General features: G+C 46.4%; 1 protein-coding gene across 4 annotated transcripts; it reads left to right on the top strand.

The window, feature by feature from the left end:
• Positions 1-21: 21 nt before the first annotated feature.
• Positions 22-5,086, top strand: LOC142814549 (E3 ubiquitin-protein ligase RNF180-like). Of its 4 annotated transcripts, none has more exons than XM_075893411.1 (3): positions 22-162; positions 698-905; positions 4,426-5,086. In XM_075893411.1, the coding sequence occupies exons 2-3, from the start codon at positions 714-716 to the stop codon at positions 4,660-4,662; spliced, it is 429 nt and encodes a 142-aa protein (XP_075749526.1). In that variant the 5' UTR covers positions 22-162; positions 698-713; the 3' UTR covers positions 4,663-5,086. The 4 variants fall into 4 exon arrangements, with proteins under 4 accessions (XP_075749526.1, XP_075749528.1, XP_075749529.1 ...); XM_075893413.1 differs by having other exon boundaries at positions 33-162; positions 713-905; XM_075893414.1 differs by having other exon boundaries at positions 52-239; positions 713-905.
• Positions 5,087-23,382: the final 18,296 nt, after the last annotated feature.

The raw sequence follows: 23,382 nt of genomic DNA, 5'->3' as shown, positions 1-23,382 counted from the left end.
GTATTCAGCGTCTTCAGGCCGTGCTTCAGGCTGCGCCCGTTTAATCCAACGCAAGCCAGCTCAGACGCAGTCATGTGCGTCTTCCCGTGCTTAGTAAACACGCGTGTATCTGTTAGGAGCCTATCGACGTCGTATTATGGTTTTATGAAGTGACAGCCTCTGGTAAGCGTGTTTTTTCAAGTCACCAAGTTATTCGTTTACGTTATGGGATGTTCGAGCTCTTCATTTGTTTAAACCAGGTGGGTCGCTCCGCGCTTAATTGTGAAAGTTCAGCATGCCTCTAGTGCTCCTGTTCTAGAACACTTCATTTTACTCGGAAACCGAGTGAAATAAGAGAAAATGGCTGTAATAAAAATATCTACCGCAAATAGAGCACGCATAATAAAACTCATTAAAAAAAGGGCTGCGGTAAACATTCTCTGCAACAAAAACGAACGCAATTGAACTGAACATGTTCATCTAAGTTGTATAATGTGTGCATGACTCGCACGCTGTTCTTTTCATCAAATCTAAGCTATCGAATTTCCTTGTAGTTTAATTTCAGCGCATTAATGTATGGAGGGTGCGGATCGCGCAAAAATTTGTTTCTCCTCATGTCTTCGGGTTTCGTTTGACGGCTTTGGAAGGAAAGAACGTGTTTCTTTTCTTTATTTTTTTCTAAACTTGTCATTATTATTGTTACATTGTTTACTTTAAGGTTATTGGCCTTCAGAATGAGCGACGAAGCGGGCTTTCGCTGCAAAAAGTGTCGCCGCACTTTGTTCAGTAGCAGCCACATGGTTTCGTCCCACGGTGACCCGTGGTCGGGTCATGTGACATTTTCGTGTCGCATCAACAAAGTCGACACCGTGTGGTATGTCCGAGACGAAAACCTTCCCCGTTGGCTGTCGGAGCAACTAGACAGGGTGAGTGTGACACTCGTGTTAATTTATATCTGTGCCACACAGGCACAAAAAGAAGGGCATTATCCACCTAAAGCCTCACTGTTTAATGTCATTTACGTGATTTCACTCGTGCAAATCAAATGGCATTCGACTTGATGCCATGTATCACCTAATGCCCTCGCTAGAACGCATTCAATTGAGAAATGTATACTTAGCACATTTAGCTTGCTAACGGCGGTGCATATAAGACTTTTGAAATAGCATCTACCATCAGGTCATATTAAGTGCATTGCGAATTGGTGAGTGTGCCCTGACTATATCAAGGCTTTGTCAAACGGTATTTTATACGTGACTTCGAACAAATTGCTCGTTATTTCTTTGTTTCCCTGAAATTAACTGCAATTGATTTGACATGACAGATATCGTGTGTAATTCTAAGTTTCAAATCGAGCTTGCGATGACAAAGTTGCTGTGATCAGTTGCAATGTTTGTAAAAGACAGGAACAATTTCAAGCTAATTGCACCACATAATCTTTACTTATACATTTCACTGTACTTGAATGCAGATTAGGGCTTTCTAAATGCCTGCTTGTGTTGTTATTACCCAAAAATTGCTCCTTTCAGAAATCACTGTTATCGACACCATCTCATGCCATTAAATTTAGATCTGCGGCAGCTCTCTAGAAAAAGTGTTCTTAATAAACTTAATGCCTTCACTTCTGAATGTCATTTCTGGTGCCCATGTGGAACGGGTGACAAGTTGAGTTGAGATGACTGTCCTTTCAAAAATGAGCAACGCGCCAGCCCTCCATGTTTTAGGAACTAGTGTCCCCTTCAGTTGTCAATGGCACAAAATGAGCACGGCAAAGTTGCCAATAGTCAGCCTGCTGGGATTTCGCACCGTTTGAACCAACAGCCACTATTATCAATAATGTGAGGGTGATCGCTCACATCGTAAACAAGTCATTTGAAAGGTGGCTAGTTGAGGGATGTTCCCGTCCTATCGTACGAGTCACTTTGTCACAAGTATCTGCCCCTATGCAGTGTGTACGAGCATGCCACCACAAGGCTGAATGGCCTTGTTCATGCCTATGCAGTAGCCGTTGCTTTGCTTGTGTGCAAAGAACAGAAGGCATTTTAGAAAGGGTGAGAAATTCAACTGCAAGGATGAACTTGAGCAACGCAAAGACTTTGACACAGATGTTGCTGAACAGCCCGGTGAAAAGAACGAAGTCAATCTTGCCTGGGAAGACGAAGAATGCCTTTGAGCAAGTGCTGGCTTTTCTGACTGTTCATGTCATTTCATCATTGGCTAATATGGCTATCCGTTTGACACTATTTTACAAAGACCCCGCCACAATGGTCTAGTGGCTTAGGTGCTCGGCTGCTGTCCCTCATGTCGTGGTATCGAATCCAGACTGCGGCGGCTGCATTTTCGATGGAGGCAAAAGTGCTGTAGGTTCGTGTGCCCAGGTTTGAGTGCGCGTCAAAGAACCCCAGGTGGCCGAAATTTCCGGAACCCTCCACTATGGTGTCTCTCATAATCATATGGTGGTTTTGGAATGTTGAACCCGTATATCAATCAATCAAATCTATTTTGCAAAGGGGGTGGCCTTTAATTTTTCTTTTCTTGATGTGCATTTCTCTTATTTCGCTTACTAACAAAAAATTTTTGTGTGATAGATACTCCTCAGGCTTTTGCACACTTGAAAAATGTAACATTCCTAAATTTAAATGTGTACATATACCTAATAAAGGGTATTGAGGAAGATTTTCAATGTAGCTCAATTCATAGAGCAGACTTTCATAGAGCAGACTCAATTCATGGTCGCAGACTTTGTCTGTGGTGGCAGCAAGTTATCTTGTCATCCAGATTGCTTTGACGTTTATATTACTATTACTAGAGGTAATATTCCCCATACTTTCCTTGCCATTTATGTCTGCTAGTTCTCATTAATATGCTTTTCATGAGCTGTTAATTATAGCTTTCAGGTACTTCTTGTTTGTTATGGCCACTGAGCATCCTAGTATGACAGGAGCATACACAGTAAAGGCTACAATAACATCTGTGACTGACACATGATGTCCTAAATTTACTGGGTTACCGAATGAAGAGAAAGCTGTGTGTACAGTGACTTGCACAACTGGCATGACATGCACCGCCGCGGTGATCTAGTAGCCAAGGTACTCGGCTGCTGACCCACAGGTCGTGGGATCGAATCCCGGATGCGGCGGCTGCATTTCCAGTGGAAGTGGAAATGCTATAGGCCCGTGTGCTCAGATTTGGGTGCACGTTAAAGAAGCCCAGGTGGTCGAAATTTCCGGAGCCCTCCACTACGGTGTCTCTCATAATCATATCGTGGTTTTGGGACATAAAACTCCACATATCAATCAATCAACTGCCATAACATGCTCTTTCGCACATATAATAGTTTTGAGGTGATCAATAAATGGTAGGCCATTGCTGTGAACTCTCTTGTGTTTTGTTTCCAATTTTACATGCCACATGTTATTTAAGGTCTTGTGCTTGTTCAATATTTAATGCAGCACATGTTTTTTTGTCTGTTTGAAAAGGTTTTGTGCAGTGGAATCTCGTCAAGTGGGACCCCAATGAATGGAGAACATGTTTTCCAATTAATGGGATGTCTGTTACTGGGGCAATGTGTAGAGACTATGTACTCTCGATCTTTGCTCTCTTTATGTTGCTAAATACGTTAAGCATAAACAATTTCTTGTATCAGCTAGTTGGTTTCAATATAGTGCCCATTTGATGGGTGTTGGATGAACCTGGCTTTGTTTCGTTTTCTTGAAAATGACAGTTACAGACATGAAAGAAAAAAAAAAGCTCCCACTTACTTCACTTCCTTAAAATAGTGGTTGAATAACGTATAATTGTATGGTCTGAGTCTGCTTCACTATGTCACTTCACTATGTTTTTCAAGCTTTCGCTTTGAAAAAAATTTTTTACAGCTTGCTCTCATGGTTCCGTTTACAAAGAATGAATGAATGAATAGACTTTATTTAAAGTCCGGCAGTTTTACCGGGCGAGGTGGAGGAAGAGGGGATAAATCCCTGTCCCTTCCCACTCTCCATTGATTATGATGGCGGTACCTCAGGTGACTGCTTGAAGTCCTTGCACCCGGGCGGAATCTTCAGCTTGCCAGACGGCCTAAATCTTGTTGGCCAGCTTGTCGCTTGTGAGTGCCGCCTCCCAGCGGCAGCGCAGCTGACGCCGCCGATTGGCAACAGTTGCAAATATTTTGGTTCTTATTACCCTCAAAGCAGTTTTTGCATTATGTATCTAAACATCAATCGAAACAATTAGGAGACTTGCCCTGTAGTGTAAATTTTTCTTTATCAAGAGCCTTCTGTACATTGGCTACAGATATCGGCAGGTAGAGATAATCAAATTAGCCATTGCCTACTTGTCTTTATTTACGAACTGCCACTTTCAGGCTTTTGTGTAATTGCAGTTTTTGATTTGGTGCCTGCCTTAGCAAACGATTGCAATTTGTGGATGTTTCTGTTTCACTTTTTTCAGGGTGAATGGGTCAAAGGAAAGCTGTACTGTCCAGAATGCAAAGCTAGGCTGGGTTCTTTCGACTTTGTGACGGGTGCAAAGTGTGACTGTGATGAGTTTGTTCTGCCTCCCATACACATATCCAAGAGTCGGATAGACTGTGACCAGACGCACAAGATGGCGTCCATCCTGGAGCACATTGTGAAGCCTCCAGTTATACAGCCTGTTACAAACTCAAGTGAGCTGAGTACAAGCTGAGTAGTGAGTTAAAAAAAACATCAGAGAATTAGCAAATCCTCAGATTCTGCTTTGTAAGATAACTTACAGGGTGAACTGAGTTTTGCTTCCTTCTGTGGATGCCTGCTCTTTGAAGTGACTCGGCAGATGCTGTGGTCCTTGAAGTGACTAGGCAGATGCTGTCTCCTAGCTTATTTTACACTGTGGGAAATGCATTCATTTATCCTCAATGTAATATTGAGCATGTTTTACTGGGATTCTGTCAGAGCACTTGAGAGCACTGAACTGTGGAAGTAATACTGGAGAGCTTTTATATTTGGATGACCCCCCAAACTCGTGGGCATAAGGTTCAGGGCATACAAGGAGAGCTTCGGTTATGCAAATGACTTTTTGTGTCTGTAAGGTCATTGTGCTATGCATAATATAAAGCTTCTTTATAATGAAATGTGTATAATTTATTCAGCCACTGGAAGTGATGTGGCAAAAAAAAAAGTTACATCACTTTCAGTGGATTACGACCACCACTGAAAGGGTTATCTCCAAAACTGGACTAGGCTTTGTTGAAAAATGTTGGCCATGTTACTGTTCTTATGGTGCTTTTATTTCAGATATTTATTTATTTATTATTTATTGTACCCTCAGGGCTTTACAGCATTACAGAGGGGAGCGGGCACTGACGAACAATGTTAAAGAAAAGAATACATAGACAAGACACTAGAACATTATTAAACACTGGAAAGCAACTATTATCAACTGCAACTATGTTATACAGCCAGTAGATTATGCAAGAAAACTAACAACAAAATCAAATGTTTACATTTCCAACACCAAGTATGTTATTAATTAACACTATCTTGGTATATTAAAAATGGTTATGTATCTAGCTACACAAGGAATTTCGCCATTGTTATTTTTCAATTGAAGTGACCAGAAATCGCTTCTGAGATTCCCAGGGAAGTTGCAAGTAGTTTTCCATAGCTTGATTCCATTCTCATCCAGAACTTTTTCAGCATCGGGTTGTGATTACAAGTGTTGACGTTGGTAAGCTTTTGAAGGTGATGTGATGCATTCTTGTTTCTGTTTTCTAATCGGCAATGTCCAATGCAGCTGAGCCAAAGTTGAATGGAATTGCATATGATATGTTGTTGGTTAAACAAACCTTTATAGGTGTTCAAGCTGAGGCAATGCATTCTCCAAACTTTCATTAGGATTCAGCCATTATTAAGAGCAATCAGCAGGTCTCACTGGATTACACTTGCAGAGATTTGTAAATCTCACTATGTGCAATGTGCTCTGATGTGTTTAATCGGGACTCACTGATTTCAATGTCTTCATGCCTCATCTCATGACACTGGTAATCTGCTTGCAGTTGTGGTTTAATACGTCAATGGTTTCATCAAGGAAAGCAAGGCACATTAGCTACCATCATGAAGATAGTACCATTGAGCTATGTGTTTTTATTTATGGCAAAGTATCCATGTGCCATCACCTTTTGTCAAAGAACAACCACAGTCGAACACGGTTATATATAACCCACATATATCGAATTTTCAGGTATATCGAACTCGCAAGTTATCCTCCTGAAATTCTTTTGTAAAAGTATAGAAATTTGCACGTTTATATCGAACGGTATTTCTACCCGCCTTCGGATTTAAGAATGCCGCGCGAACTGGAAGGTGCGCTTTTGGCACTCGCAGCAGAGCCCAGCTACCTCCGCCTACGCGGCACCACGCCTCTGCCAAAACCCGAAACGCTCGAAAAAAGGCAAGGGTGAGAGGGCTCGGGCTGCGCAATATTGAACTTGTGGAATGGTTTTTAAAGACGATAGTCTGTCTTGGGGACCTTCGATGGAAAAATATTGGTCTGTCTCTCGAAAAAAGGCAAGGGTGAGAGGGCTCGGGCTGCGCAATATCGAACTTGTGGAATGGTTTTTAAAGACGATAGTCTGTCTTGGGGACCTTCTACGGAAAAATATTGGTCTGTCTGTACATTTGTCTGTTTGTCTGCCTTAACGATACCTCAAACGGCACCAAATGACCAAGCCCATCTGCAGCGCCCACCAGTATTGCTCAAGGTTCAGCGTTCATAGTTGTGCGATTTCTCAAGGTTTAGCGTTCATAGTTGTGCGATTGTCAATTAAAAAGCAATTATTGCACATATCTGAGGCGCCACAACGCTTCGATGTTTTCTATGTCTGCCTTTATACTAGGAGAGGCACACACAAGTAGCTCTAAGGAATGTAGCGTTACATCGCACTGCGCTGACAGTGCAACGCGATGCTCAAAAAGGTGTTTCCAACGCTTTGCTATGACGTCAAGGTGGTGGCACCTGCCCGTCACTTTGCGTTCTACACCTCATCACCTCCGAGACTGCCGCGCATCTTTCTCCGCGGGCTGCACGCCTTCGTTTTCGTAGATAACTGCCAGATGTGCTCGTTTGCCTCCGCCACACGCTCGAGGCACTGTAACGCAGCGCCTGCAGAATGCCATTCACCGATTTTCTTGCGCAGAACATCAAATAAACATTTTGTTCACTCTCTCCAGATGTCTTTCGACGACATTTAAAATGTAACATGTAGATTCGGGCCAATTTTTTTGTTTTCGTTGCTCTGTCTCTCTCTCAGGCTTTCTTGGCGTACGCGTTGGCTCGGAGAGAAGGAATGAAGGCGTAGACGTCCTCCTCCTTTCGCCTTTTCGTTTATTTTTTGTTAATGTGTTGCGAGATTTGATCAGCCAACCACAGCTTGCACCTTTTCTTGTTGCCCTCGGAGGTAGCCATTGGCTCTCGAGCGCTTTGTTGCTCTCATGCTTTGTTGCTCTCGAGCTGTTGCCTCACCGACATACCACCACATGGGCAGCATTTCTCTTTTGCATGCGTGGTGTGCAAAGCTGCTGCGAACTCCTTGAATTGTTGACCTCTCGTGTAGCTATGGCCAGTGTCAAGAAGCGCAATACCCTTAACTTTGCGATGAAGTTGAAGGCTATTCAGCGTGTTGAGGCGGGCGAGAAATGTTCGAGCGTCGCGGACAACTTCAGGATACCATGGAGCACTCAGAGTACCTTGCTGAAAAACAAGGCAGATATCAGGGCAAAGGCGGCAAAGCAGGGAACGTCGGGAGCCTGTCATGTGCGCGCTTCTGCCCACAAGAATGTAGAAAAGGCATTCTATGCCTGGTTTTTATAAGTGCGCGCCAAGAACATTCCAGTGGATGGCCTAATGCTGATCGCCGAGGCCAGATGGTTTGCCACTGTACTCGGTGAAACAACTTCGCCGACAACAGCGAGTGGCTTCACCAATTTAAGCAGAGCTACAACATCGTTGGCAAAACCATTTCTGCGAAGCTGTCAGTAGCCAGAACATCCAGCAGCGGATGACGAAAAAGTGGCCGGAAATCTCCGCGATGCTTTCTCGCAGAGATCTCCAATGCCTGGCGAGATGCGAAGATGGACACAGTGGTCAACTGCTTCCACAAGGCAGGCTTAGAGACGGCAGAACTTGCAGAAACCGGTGAAGACGACGGCGAGGAGCACATAGAAGATGCGTTTCGAGAGTTGGGATAAGATCGAGACTAGCTTCTTCAACATTTCGACAATGAACAAGCTGGCTAAGGTTAGCGATTTTTTTTTTTCTCGCGAATAAATTTTGTTGCGGCGTGTGTGCGTTAGTTGTCATTCTTGAATGCACCTATTGTAGGTGATGATTCGCTACTAGTAAGCTCTCGGGGCCTCTATTTTTTTTATATCGAATTTTTTATATATCGAACTAATTGGCGATCCCTATCGAGTTCGATATATCCGTGTTCGACTGTATCACATTGGTGCTCTGATCTCTATGGTATATACCTGTAATCTCACATTATCTACAAATTGAATAAAAAAAAAAGAATGAACACCCATATGTCCTCTCATAAAATGTGCAAATGCCACACCCTAATTATTCCCAGGCCTTCATCCGTGAACTGTGTTCAAGCTGCTATGTGTAAGTAATGTAAATATAATCTTGTTTCTTCAAATGCTGTGACCAATTATTTCCCAAGGTTTCCCAGGTTTTGGCATCACTTTGTGAAATAATTGGTAGGGCATTTGAAGAAACAAGACTATATTTACCTTAATTACACATAGCAGTTTGAACACGTTTCGTGGCAGACGCTTTCTTCTTTGCTTTCTTTGCACATGTGATGGCATCACATTCAAAACACTGAACACATACACTTTATTTGACATGTCACTTCTGTGAGGCAGTCACATGTACCACAGGACTACCACTGGCTGACTACCCGCTCGCAAACGAAACGTTTCTGCAGTCGGGTGAGGAGCCAAGAGCAATTGGCCAAATGCGTGCCTATCAAACGGCAATGCTGTCAAGCTTGTTCTATACCGAGAGACCTGAAAACTATTCTACGTGTGCTTTGAGAGCATCGTCATAGGAACCGACCGTCATGACAGCTAGAAAAGGTGCTGCAGGCAGGGCTTGCACTGTACAACCGAGGCTGCGGAAGAAGCCACAGGACTATTACCGGCTGACTACCCGCTCTCAAACGAAACGTTTCTGATGTCAGGTGAGAAGTCATGAGCAGTTGGCCAAATGCATGCCCATCAAACAGCAATGCTGTCGAGCCTGTTCCATACATAGCGACTTGAAGAACGTCGGCACAGGAGGCTAGAAGCAGACGATGGGCCAGCCCAAGCGCCCATCAAAGGCTTCGAAGAAACCGTCGAATGGACGGGGCGCTGCGAGTAAGATGGTCAGTCGATATCCGAATCGGATGAATCTACAGCCTGTCTGCTCAGCACCGTGCACCCGTTCGCGAACCACATGCTTTGCCTCCCAGGTGATGGGCGAAGAGCAGGTGGCTCAACGTAGCATGTCCGTTAAAGATGAACACTGCACTGACCTTTCCACGCTGAGAAGCTTCAAGGATGTCGGGGCAGAAGGACACGAATGGAGACGGAGTTTCGTGGCTTCAGAAGAAAAACCAAGTTTCAAATCGGACGAGCCACAAAGAGCCAACTGTTATTAGCAACCGCAGCAGACTCCTCTGGCAATAGTGTCAAATATATACAGCGCCGTAAGTGAAACTGCCGCTCGATATCTGAAGTGGTATATACCTGGTACCTGGTAAGTGGTACGGTCTACAGGGTATTGACTCCAAGCCCTGTACTCGCTCTCCAATCACATGCTTCGCCTCTCGCATGAAGTGCGAAGACAGCTAGCTCAGTGCATCGTGTCCGTTAATTAGGAATGCTTCATTGACCATTCCATGCTAAAATGCTGTATGGACGTTGATGGCAGAACATGAATGGAGATGGTTTAGTGGCACGCCCCAAAGGAAAGCCCAAATTTCAAATCTGACTTTCCCAGGACGAGGCACAAAGATCGCTAGCTGTTCTAAGCAACTGCTGCGGACTCCTCTGGCAACGGCGTCAAATGGAAATAGCGTCGCGAGTGAAATTTGCCCTCGATATCCGAAGCAGGAGAATGCATAGGGTGGTGACATGGCTCGTACCCGCTCTAAAATCGGTGCCCTTTCGAGCCGGGTGAATTACAGGAAGCCGGTGACATATGAGCACTGTGTGTTGCTCAAGCGCCACGCGTCTGTTAGGCGTTTCATCTCCAAGTACCTGCTCGTCCTCCAGCGCCCAAAAAAGCTTTGGCTTTGCTGAGTTGGTCGGGATGACAAGCAGCAGAGCATTGTGTATGAATGTGATGCCATCGCATGTGCACGGAAGATGAGGAATCCTTCAGTCATTTATGTTTACTGCTAGTTGTGCTGAGAAAGTGACTGCCTCACAGTAGTAGAATGTCTAATGAAGTGTCTGTGTTGAGTGTTTCCAATATGATTAAATTACACGTGCACCGAAGAGAAGGAATCCTACAGATATTTATGTTAACTGCTAGTTCTGCTGAGAAAGTGACTGCCTCACAGTAGTGGCATGTCAAATGACTTGTGTTCAGTGTTTCGAATGTGATGCCATCACATATGCAAAGAAGAGAAAGAAGAAAGCATCTGCCATGGACGGTGTTTGAGCTGCTAAGTGTAAGCAATGTAAATATAGTCTTGTTATTGTGGCACGACATAGCCGATTCTGTAGCACATGGCAATAAAAAACTCAAAGCGTCGGAAGAAAAAGAACATGTGCGTAGTGGGTCAGCTCTTTGCTTCGTCTTTTTTCCTAGATCCCAAGATCTTCCGGGGCCTCAGTTAGGAGAGCACTGATCTCTAAATTGTCTATTTTCTGCGCGGTTACTTTCAAAACTTTTCCGCTACCCAGGCGTAACAGGGAAGCGTGAACGATTCCGTCATTGTCAAGGTAAACTTCGATTCTTGCCAGAGGCCACATAAGCTTCACTTTGTTGGGTGTGTCTACAATCACGATGTCTGCAACTGCCAGATTGCGGGAGGAAAATCCAGAACGATTCACGGATCGTAGAGTGAGAATGTACTCGTGTTTCCAACGTCTCCAAAATTGATCCAACAAATTTCGGCGGTGTTGTAAACTGCGTGAATATTCTTTAGCACAGCTATGTTTTCCTGAATCTTCTGTTGAGTCAGCATTGGGCAAAGCGGTAAACTGCTGGCCTATAAGGAAATGTGCTGGCGTAATCGCTGATGGCTCGCTGGCTTCGAGGCAGGCGTAGGCAAGTGGTCGGGAATGACCCACAGTCGCAACCTCGGTAAGTAGCGTATCGAGTTCTTCAGCAGAAAGGCTGTTTCGTCCGAGGACTTTTCACAGGGACGTCTTCATCGATATAATCAGTCTTTCCCACCAACCGCTCCACCTTGGAGCACTGTCCACGATGAATTTCCATTTAATCCGCTGTGTTGGGAACAATGACTGGAATACAGCGTCATGGATTCGGTCGACTATCTCTTTTAACTCCTTTGACGCCTTCTTGAATGATCGAGCGTTGTCTGAGTACATGACGCTAGGTAATACTCTTCTAAGCAGTAAATCTTTGGAATGTCAGCAAGAAGCCTTTCGCCGTCATGTCAATCACTGACTCCAAGTGTATTGGCCGCGTTGATGCATAAATAAAAATCGGAATGTACGCTTTTTGGTCATATTGTCCGTCTGTTTTGGCAAAGAGTGGTTCCGCGAAATCCACTCCAGTAGTGTAGAATGACTTAGATCGCTCAATCCTATAGGTCGGAAGTGGAGCCTGTGGCGGCGAGCTTGCCTTCGCTCTATAGCGGGCACATAACGCTCAACAGTGTATCACTTGTTCGCCGAGCTCGTATCACCCAGAAGCGCCCTCTCAGGTGGTTTAGCATGGTGGTTATGCCTCCATGCATTGTGCGACATGGCAAACTTGAACTTCAAGAAACGCAAAATAGTGATCGTCAGGTAGCACCAATGGGTGCTTTGTACTAGGGCTTTTATTGAGGTTTTGTAGCGGCCCACCAATACTAACTAGGTTTTCTTCATCAAAAAATCGTCGCAAGTCAGTCACCTTTGAACCTTTAAGTAGAACCTGCTTCTTAAGAAGCGCCATCATTTCCTCATCAAAGGCTTCACTTTGAGTTTGGTGAATCCAATAACGCTCAACTGCAAATACTTCCTCGGTCTTCAGAGATCTATACATCGGGCAACTTTTATTAGCGTTAGTATATACGAAGCGTCGTACCCACACCGTGTCTCTCAACAGTTTGGCGAGAAAGCTGTGCCTTGTTACATCAAAGATTGGCGGTCTTCGCTCATGCGTTTTGTCACCTCTTTGAAGGACGAACTGTGCCAAATCAATTATTTTATGATCCTCCTCAGGGGTTAAGAGTTTCCTTTGTGGTCGTTCAGATAGACTTAGTCGCAGCCAGCTCGGTCCTTGCCACCAAACGTTCTTCTGCATCAACATGTCCAACGATTCACCTCTTGCTAGCAAATCCGCAGGATTTCCATTACCAGTGTTTCCTGCTGCAATTCAGTATTTGTGCTTCTACTTTGATTTCAGTGATTCGATTTTTAATGAACACTTCTTACTTGCATGAATCTACTTGAATCCAATTCAAGACAATTGTAGAGTCTGTCCGCATAAAAGAAAGTGGTCTGTCAAGAAAGGGGGCATATGCCTCTTTTATATATTTCAGCAATCTGCTGCCTGTTAGTGCTCCCATAGCTCGAGGCATGGCAACGATATAAGCTTCAATGGGGCGTTTCTTGATTTCGCAGCAATGAGACTCGTGCTGATGTCACCATTAGCTAGCTCAGCGGGAATATATGCGCATGCTCCATAAGCTTTAGTGCTGAAGTCCACAAAAACATGTATTTGAGCGTCTAGAATGTCATCTACCTTTGACGTCAACGTCGGGGAACATTGACCTTGGGAAGGTGAACCAAATCATTTATCCAGCTCTTCCACTGCCGTACTATATCATCTGGCAGTTCTTCATCCCAGTTGGCTTTATGAACCCGCAGCTGCTGAAATAAGATCTTCTCTCGTACCACGAAAGGAGCAACAAGTCCCAGTTGGTCATGACTTCTAGATACTTGAGCAGAAGAAAGAGCTCTGTATCTTGAGCCTTCTCTAGGAATGAGAAGATATTTTGGGAGCTGTAAGTAAGGCTGTCGGTCTCCCTGTCCCACGTCATTCCACGGACTTTCGTTTTGGATGACGTTTGTCCACAGTTGTTAGGTAGAGCTGGCTCCTTTGAGTCGAATAAGTCGTGCAGTTCTTAACAACAGGTTGTCCACTTTCTGAGTTCATCAGCATCATTCATCATTTCTTTTGCGGTAGCGTATAGCAGCTTGTAAATTATCTGCCCAAAAAAGCAAATCGTCTACTTAGAATGACTTGGCCAGTAGTTGAGCCACTCTCTACTGCTCGTTGTCTACACATGCTTTGAGGTGATGCTGACTGGTCGCTGTTAGCATGAATGAATTTGATACCGATATGAAAGGTACTCTCGTCATTCGCCAGACCTGTATGTCGTCTTCCCTGAATGATAACGTTGGCTTTTCAGCAAACCACAAGAACTTAAAGAGATCTCGGTCTTGTGCTCCAACACCAACCTGCAGAAACGCTTTTTCTATGTCTACAGTCATTGTGACCTTGTACCAGCGAAATCTCATGAGGACTTGTAGTATCTGAGGATTCAAGTTCGGACCGGTTTGTAAGCAATCATTCAGCAATATCTGGTCTCTTGCATGCAATGAGGCATCGACTATCACCCTCAGCTTCGTAGTGAGCGAGTCTTCACAGATAACTTCTCTGTACAGCATGTAGTATGTACGCTCCTCCTTGAGTTTTTTTTGGCGACTACTTCTGCGCGTCCCGAATCAATATATTGAGAGATGGCATGGTCGTATCGCTCCAGCAGGCCCTCTTTAGTTGAAAGTCTATGTACAAGACTCTAAAGGCGGTTACATGCTACAAGGTAGTTGTTTTTGATTAGTTGTATGTCAGGTTCCTTGCACGGCACTGCAACTTCGTACCTTCGATCTTTCTTGGCAATATTCTTTATGAACCTGGACAACGTGCTTGAAGAAGCGAGTTGTTCTTTTGGGGAGATGCCCATAACGTCCAATTTCCAAAAGGACTGCAGATCATTGTTAATCTCCTTTAGCGTATAAATATCGGTCCTTAATGCGCATACCATAACCCTGGACGGGCTTTAAACAAAGCTCTGTTTCTTCACAGGTCCTTGCAACGTCCATTTCAATGTGGTGTTAATAGCCACTAGTCCTTCAATTTTTTCGCTTCTAAGACATTCACCGGTTATAATTTTCCATATTTGATATGATCAAATAAGCAAGCTTATTCCAGGCTCAGCTTGCGCCATGGGAATAGTAAGCTCGTCCACTAATGCCATCAACAGTGCACGTAGGTTCTTGCTAAACGAACAGTCAGTATACGTTACTGCGACTTCTTGACAAATGACCGGTATAGTGATAGCTTCGATGATCTGTTCTTTTTTGCCAAACTGACTTCTCACGCGAAATTTGACTATTTTACTTCGCCGTGGTTGGGAAGGTACTTCAGACGTAAATGTATTGATTGCGAGCTTCATTTCGCTGATTACTTTCAGCTGCAAACGTTCAGTGAGTTCTCCCTTTATAAATGTGCGCTGGCTGCCGCTGTCTAACATTTTTTTTTATGTTGCAAGCCTTATTATCTCATCCCACCCAACAACGGAAGGTTTGTAGATTACTCTTTCGTCAAGTTGGCAGCTCGTTACGACTGTTCATCTTTCACCCTTATCTGACTGCGTTTCATTAACAGATGCTGTCATAGTGCTCAATTTCTTATCACTTCTTTTTTTTGCGTTTGGGTTACAAATAGTTCATGAGTGCCTTTTCTTGCAAGACTTGCATTCTATGCGTCTTCTACAATCTCTAGCTGGGTGTCCTGGTATAGTGCATTTATAGCACCTCATATTTTTGCCTATAGTCTTATCTTTTTTCTCTTCGAGTGTTAGAGAACCGTCGCATACTTCTGTTTCATGTCTATTGGATTTGCAGAAGAAGCACTCACGATATTTCTGCTTTTCTGTATGTGTGGTATGCAGCACACATGCCAATGGAACATGCTTGCTGTTGTAAGTGCGTTCAGACGAGTCCTGTGCCCCGGATCGCTCCCGGCTTTCGATTTCGTTGCGGGTAAACTGTAGCAAGCCCTCGAGCTCTTGACAAGATGACGCTGTTCCTTCATATGTGGCAATTGATGTTCGGGACATGACCTCATTTATACGACGCTGGCGGTGAAAAGAAATGATGATTGCAGAAGTGCTTTTAGGAGTATATCATAGAGCATCGCAGAAAAGCTGCTTGTTAGCACCCCGAGCAAATCGAGGCCACACATATTCATCTGAACTTGATCGTATTGATTGCGCAGCTGTTTTTCACCAAATGCCAGTCTCACGCATAGAATGTCTCATTAGGCTCGTAGATAGTGTTGCTCTATTTGCCGTTTGTCTCCATATCTGTCTTTGAGTAGCTGCACAGCATTTCCATAGCACGCGCGTGGAGTCACAAATTCAGCTATTGCTGCAGCAGCTTCCCCTCTCAAGTAATTCCAAAGTTAATGAAACTTCTCGGTCTCACTTAGTGCCGAGTTGAAATGGACGGTATACCATCAAACTGCTTTCAGAAAGAGGTCCACTCACGTATGTTCTCGTTAAACGACTTGATCTCAAGTCGAGGTGAGCGAGGACCGGCGTTCACGGTGCCGACGTTCGCAAGAGCATGAACGGTACTTGCGGAATTTCCAGCGTCGACGGCTCTTCGAAAGTTGTTGATGACCTCAATTCGGCACTGAAGGCGTGCAAGTACCGCTTGATTCTCGTAACCTGCTGCTGCAGTGTATTCCGACGCGAGCTCCCCCGTTGGGATGTACTCTTCCATTTCTTCGGATGTCTTTTTCAGCTGCTCATTGCTGGATGTCAGCCGCTCCTTCAATGCAATGAGTGTCGTTCTATCGGGGCTGTCGCTTCCCAAAATAGCGGTTGCCTCGTTTATTATCTTGGTATTCTGAGTACGTGTCGATGTTCTCTTTTGTTTCAAACGATATATTGCTGCACTGTACTCACAGGGTAGTGGTAAAAACATTTATTTAACAACAAAAGAAAAAAAACAGTAGGTATGCAGTGACCGCCTCATAACAGGATGGCACCCACAGCGAGTAGGTGGGGGATCCCTAGTACGGGACCCCATTGGCGTCGGCTGCTCCCTGGGCTCGTTGAACCAAGGCCTTTTGGGCCTGAAGGTTAGAGCAGCCAAGCAGAGTCGCCTCCCACTCCCCCGGGTAGGGTTGGGTATAGGGGGTACAACAGGGTTGCACGGGCAAGCCCACACCATGTGGTAAATGTCCGAAGACGCCTCCCCACACTGTGAGCAGCTGCCGGAAAAGGCGGAATCGAAATGTTTGAGTGCTGCCGGGCTCAGCATAGCGTTCGTGAAGAGTCGGAGTAAGAGCCGCTCCTCCGCTTTATTTAGACTTTTGCATGGGCGTGGATAAAGGCGGTAATAGAATTGGTAATAGTCCACGATTTTGCGGAACGAATACACCGGATTGAATTCAAGGTAGTCCTGATCGGGGGAAGTGAGTTGAACTGCCCGGTGAGAGAGAGAGCAGGTGGTGGTTTCGGCTGCCTCATTCTCTTCGAGTCCCATGTGTGCAGGAGCACAGGCTATACGGCGAGGTGCATGGATTCCCGGATAGTCCGAAAGTTGCAATAAACAGTAGGCCAGGTATGTGACACGGTCGTTCACGATTTTTCGACAGGCCCCTCGAGAGTCGAAGATTATGATTTGCGACCTAGGGTGACAAGCGGCCAATGCAATGGCGACTTCCTCCGCATGGATATGTCCAGGGCTCGAAACGTGAGCCCGTTAACTGTTTGATTCTCCTGTACGACAGCGGCCGTGTACCAGCCCCTATGTTGTGGGCCGGAGGCGTCCACGTAGAACACGTCGGGTTTTGATCCATAATGGCGGGCCAGGGCTTCCGCCCGCGCCAGGCACCGGCCATTATGGTCTTTTTTGTCATATTGTTTGGAAGAGGACGTACGTGGAGGGCGAATCTCCATTCTAATGAGAGTTGAACGCGATCTTCCGTGATGTGAATGTGTTGTATGTGTAGGCGTGCTAATAGGTGGCACGCTATTAAGTGCTAATAGGTGGCACCCTCTGTGAAAGTAGAGTGTACTGATTTGTGAGGTAGGCCTCTTGAAGCTCCCGAAACGTATTAACCATGCCCAGGCCTAGAAGGCGCTGGTTAGATGTGTTCACGGGGGGGGGGGGGGGGGGGTAGAGGGCTCGTTTTACATTTTTGCGAAGGATGACTTCAAGTACATCCTCGTCTTGCTTCCGCAGGTGGAGGTATGGTGTAGAATACAAGATTCTACTGGTTACAAATGCATGTGCCAGCCGCAAGGCATCTCTGCACCGTAGCCCCTCGCGATGAAGGAAGCTCAGACCGATATGTGGAGAATTATTATGTATAAGAAGTCCGCACTAGATATCTATCGAACTTTTAAGCAGGAAATTGCCAAGGAAAGGATCTACGATAATACTCGGGGTAGTTCTCTACTGTTTGAGGCCAGGACGGGAGTATTGCTTAACAAAACATATCGGGCCAAATGAGAAGGGGTGGACACGGTATGCAGTGCGTGTGGAAAGAAAGAGAAAACTGCCGAACATTTGATTATGTTCTGTAAAGGGCTTCACCTTATAGTTCAGGATGATGGCACAGAGTTTTTCAAAGCACGGGGTTTTATGGACAGTGAGGGCAAAATTGACTTTAAGCGGGTAGAATTAACTAGAAGGAGGTTATCTGATTGGTGGCTAAAGTCAAGGCACGAATGAAAATTAAACCCTTCACTGCAAAGTACGAGTCCTCAACCTGACTATTTAAAGGAATAAAAATAAATCTAATTGTTGGCTCACTAAGTATTACGGCTTGGTGACGTCAGCCACCGCCCGATCTAAAGGGTACAGCCATATTAATTCATCCATCCATCGCATTTATTAGAGACCCGGCGGACCATGCGGCCCACTTGGTCACCCACCTTCCAGAGTTTGGCCAATGTGGTGTCTGACCGTCTGTTTTAATTTATAAAGAGCCCCAGCACCCGGACGTCTTTTTGTTCAGGAATTGAACCTGTCTCCAGTGAGAGTTCAATTTTGGCTGTGTACTTAAGTGAGGGGCGTATGTGCACGAATTCTGGTTTGGATGGCGAGCACTGATGGCCACACTGGCGGGCATAGCTGTCGACTATGCTCGTGGCTTGCTACAGGTTCGCCTCAATATCTCCGAGTGCACCCTGCGTGGTCCAGATGGTGATGTCATCAGCATACAACGCATGTTGTATACCGGGAACATCAGCCAGTTGAGCCGGCAGGTGTATCATGGCCAGATTGAATGCACTCACAAGAAACCTTGGGCTTGCATCCACTCGTTGATGTTGCTGGGTGCGGCTACCGACGAGGCTTACCAAGCACCGACGATTATTCTTGAATCTGTGTCGTTGATGCTGCCGTCCGTGTCGCCGGTTATCCGTAGATCCCGGGTCTTCGGCACTATATATTGTGGCACGACATAGTCGATCCTGTAGCACATGGCAATAAAAAACTCGGAGCGTACTGGACACAGCTACGACAGACATTCTGAAGAAAAAGAAAACGTGTGTAGTGAGTCAGCGCTTTGCTTCGTCTTCTTTCTTAGGTCCCAACACTTGTTTTTTTCAAATGCCGTGACCAATTATTTCAGAAAGGGTATGATATAGTTTTCCGTAGTGGCCATGGTACTTGGCGTGTCGCGAAATTCGTAGTGTGAATAGTTTGATGATGCTTTAGCCTTAATGCCGAGAAAACTACAAAAAATATTTCAGGGTTCCTTGAAAGGTGACCCGGCAACACCTTTTGAGCATGCTTAGAAAACATGGCCGATCGTTGTTGAGGTTTGCGAAAACACATGAGCCAAATATAGCGCTGCACGTGGCCTGGAATTTAAAATAAGCTCTCAAAGCCATCTAAAAATCGTTTTATTCTCTCTCAGCAAATCATGCTACATATTAAAAAAAAAGTCACAGCTTCGCTGCAAAGGCGAAGCTGTGACTTTCTGCAAAGGCGAAGCAGTGAACGCGATAGCAACAAGTTAGAAGGTCACGCGCAGAATGGCAAGCAGATCAAAACGTGCCCCGCATTTCTCATGCACAAAACGTACTCACAGGAACAGACGAACGTGAATAAATGTCTCAGTTGTTACTTCGCTGTGTCTGAAAAGCGCGCCTTTTTCGCAAACGGTGAATGTGCAACGATTGCAGCGACCTTTGTGCACGCGGTAATTACGACATAATCGTTGCCGTGAAAGTTCAAAGCCAGCCAAGACGTACGACCCCCCCCCCCCTCGGCAAGATAAGGGCGCGCGAGTGAACGTCTACCCACCTCCTCTCCGCGGGGCAAAGTGCGCGTGGGAGATGAAAGCGCGTGACGCCGCGTCGTGACAATGTGGCGAGGCGCGCTCATTGCGCTATCTTGTTGGTAATGCTCAAAACATGATAGTTCACCCCGAGATGCCCGTCACCAGTGGTAAGTAGTAGATATAAATAGCTTGCCATGTGTCGCTCAGTGGTTAATGCATCGCACTCACCTTTCAGAGGTCCCACGTTTGATTCCGCGCGCCGGTGACTTCTTCTGGGTTATTTTTTCTTGTGTTTTCATGTAAATTCATACGTATAATGTGCATTGAGTGACGGCGACGCCGACGTTGACGCCTATGACTAAATCCAGCCGAGAATGACTATAATTGCTATCGCAATAAGATCACTACGTCGCAGGCCAAGTATCAGTCATTGGATGATTTGAGCATGGCGCGCTCAGTTCTTACAGTGGCTGCGACTTGTCCACGCGTGCGCGTGCGATCGAACTGAAAGCTGCGGGGACGTATTTTCATCCCCCGTGCCACTCCTCCATACTTAGCTTCCAGCGCTTTTGTTGAGACGAGAGAAAAAAAAAATGCAATTTCAGCTTGCGACACTCCACCCGCTTGTACTGAACGGATTCTAACTTTTTTTTTTTGCTGTGGTGAATTCATAAGGAAATAAGTTCATTTAGTGAATCTGTATTAAGGCTACTTGGAAAAGTGTTGCAAGGCCCTTTTATGAACTACAGAAGTGGTACGATCGTATACATAATCTGCAATGACGTCACTGCACTCGCCATCTTCAGGTACCAGCTGGTTGAGATGCTACTTGACCCCTTGTTCGACTGCGCGGGGAACAAAAATGGCAGCATATCCATGGGGTGAATGATAGAGAGTGGGGCGAAGCATCCATCTGTCCATTCGTTCTTGCTTTCGTCCGTACGTCTGTTCATGCGTCCACGCGTCCATCCGTGCGTCCATCCCTGCGTTCGTCCATGCATCCGCCCCTGCGTCCGTCCATCCGTCCGTGCAGCCATCCGTGCGTTCGTCCATGCATTTGTCTGTGTGTCCGTTCGTCAATCTAGTCAATACTTCAAGTACCACCAACTCGCATGTTTTCATCATATATTCCGTATATGGAAGCACCGCCATTCAGCGGACATTCCAAGGACTAAACTAGAGGTGGCACACGCACACTTTATTATGGCTTGCGCTTCGTGCCTTCTTCCCACCTTTAACCACCTCGAGTTCATGGTATATACTAGTTCACTGTATCCATGGCACTGCGGCTGAACGCTCGCTAAACCTTTCTAAAACCAAGGAGGTTACGCCCAGCGATTATGACGTAGCAACCCTTTCTTGTCAGATAGTGCTCAATGTACACGACAATGGCTGCTAATGGGGAATGAGATGCAGAAGAATTCGGCATTTAGTTACAGCGCACGTTGCGAATTTTTTATTGTTCAACAACGCACAGGAGAAATCTCCCACCGGCACCACCTTGCAGGTCAAAGCGTAAGACATGTTACGCCCTACTACGAGGGACGAACGGGTGCCCCTTTAAGGAGCTGCACCCCTATAGCACAAGACGATGACTTGAGATTAGAGCCGGTGTCCCCTCCAATTCTTTGTGTTCCGCTTGGTGGGGCTGGCGAATGGGAAATATTGGGGAGAGCACGAATAAACGCTGGAACCGAACCACTCGCTCTATCCTCTTTTGTACTGACACACTCCAATGAGATAAGATGTCACGGCGGCAGCCATATTCAGATACCAAGCGCAGAGAACGTCACGCACGTCGCATGTAAGTGTGTCGCGTCACATGTAAGTGTGTCGTGGCCGCGGTAAAAACGCAGCACACTGTTGTTTTTCAAAGATGATAGTCTTTCTTGGGGGCCTTCGACAGAAAAATTTTGGTCTGTCTGTATGTACATGTATGTGTTTGTCCGCCCCAACGATACCTCAAACGGCACCGAACGGCCAACCCCATCCGCAGCGCCCACCAATATTGCTCAAGGTTTAGCGTTCGTAGTTGTGCGATTGTCAATTAAAAAGCAGTTATTGCGCATATCTGAGGCGCCATAACAACACGTCGAAGATGCATGAACAAGTACCTCTAAGGACTGTAGCGTTTATTGTGCTGCGCTGTGTTACGAAATGCGCCACGAAACTTGCCTCTGCCAAGGACACCGGCCGCGCCGACAACGAAAGGGGCTCGAAGCGATCTAACGTCTTCTCTCGCACGCATACGTCGGCTTCTCACTGACGCATAGGTAAACTGCTGGCGACGCGCCACTTGGCTTTTTTTTTTATAGGCACCAGGTGGATCTTTGCGTCACCAACGTCCAACCAGAAGCGCCGCTGGCCGTGGTGTCAGAATTTTCCAACGGGGACCCGCCGCTGCGCGTGGTTGCACCCAAGGACGAAGGATGTTGCCACGCATTGCGTAAGACTCGCCAGACTGGAAGGCGCCGATTGCTTCATCGGGCTCATGGGCTGATGGAGCTCGCTGTGTGTTGCCTGACAGACCGGCGCTGCCGCTTGATCACGTCGTTGAGATGGTCGCGTCAGGCGGGCTCGATCGCTGGCCTTGACACAGATTGTCTTTGCAGAGGCATTGACGTTTGGTGTGGACTCCGAGGAGTAACAGCACCCCCGCCGCCAGATAATGCGCCGGAAAGACGAGCTGCTTCCACGTGGCTCGGATGTCGGGCGCGCTCGTTCGCCAGGTCCATCCAGGTTTGCCTCGGCCATGGGGAGAATGTAGCTCTAGGCTCAGTTCCGTGAACACATCCCCTTCTTGAGGACGGTCCCAGCTCCACTGGCTTGTCGCCACAACTTGTCGGCCTGCTTGACTCGTCTCTTCTGGCGATTTTTGGTCTCAGCACTTGTCGATGGTTCTGCAACTTGTCAAGAACGGTTCGACAACTGACGACACACGACACAAGCAAGTGCCCTCGGTTACCTGACAGAACACCAGACAAAGTATAGTACAACGCATACCTAGCTACGTGTCTATCGGCATTTCGTTCCCTCTACATCAAAAGGCACATGTGGGACACAAGACATATTATGAGAACTCAAATTTTTAGACGTACAACAACGTAATGAAATAGAATACAACATAAAGTTGGTCCCTTGAGATCACTATGGACGAGAGCGCTCAGCAAAGGCCATAGAGCGCTCACTGACGCATAGGTCAACTGCTGATGAGACGCCGGACACGCCCCTTGGCTTTTTTTGTAGGCACCGGGTGGATCTTTGCGTCACCAACGTCCAACCAGAAGCGCCGCCGGCCGTGATGTCAGATTCCTCCAACGGGGCCCCGCCGCTGCGCGTGGTTGCACCCAAGGACGAAGGATGTTGCCACGCATTGTGTAAGACTTGCCAGACTAGAAGGCGCCGATTGCTTCATCGGGCTCGTGGGCTGAGGGAGCTCGCTGTGCGTTGCGTGAGAGACCGGCGCCGCCGCTTGATGACGTCGTTGAGGTGATCGCGTCAGGCGGGCTCGATTGCTGGCCTTGACACAGATTGCCTTTGCAGAGGCATTGACGTTCGGTGTGGGTTCCCAGGCGTAACAGCTGACAGTGCAACGCGATGCTCAAAAAGGTGTTTCCAACGCCTTGCTACGACGACACGGTGGTGGCGCCTGCCCGTCGCTTTGCGTTCCACACCTTATTACCTCCGAGACTGGCGCGCATCTTTTTCCGCGGGCGCGCACCTCTCGTTTTCGAAGATAACTGCAAGATGGCGCTCTTGTTTAACGTGCCTCGATGCGCTCGTTCGCCTCTGCTACACGCTCGAGGCGCTCTACACAGCGCCTCCAGAATACTATCCACTGATTTTCTTGCGCAGAACATCAACTAAACGTTCCGTTCACTCTCT

Source organism: Rhipicephalus microplus, chromosome 4 (genome assembly GCF_043290135.1).
Source record: "Rhipicephalus microplus isolate Deutch F79 chromosome 4, USDA_Rmic, whole genome shotgun sequence".
Lineage (NCBI taxonomy): Eukaryota > Metazoa > Arthropoda > Arachnida > Ixodida > Ixodidae > Rhipicephalus > Rhipicephalus microplus.
Note: the sequence above shows the minus strand (reverse complement) of the source record. Positions and strands in the feature narration are given on the sequence as shown.

Bases quoted from the DNA above. Each gene is read 5' to 3' on its own strand.
- LOC142814549 (XM_075893411.1), top strand. From the start codon at position 714: ATGAGCGACGAAGCGGGCTTTCGCTGCAAAAAGTGTCGCCGCACTTTG. The intron at 906-4,425 runs GTGAGTGTGACA...CACTTTTTTCAG, and splicing joins TGTCGGAGCAACTAGACAGG to GGTGAATGGGTCAAAGGAAA.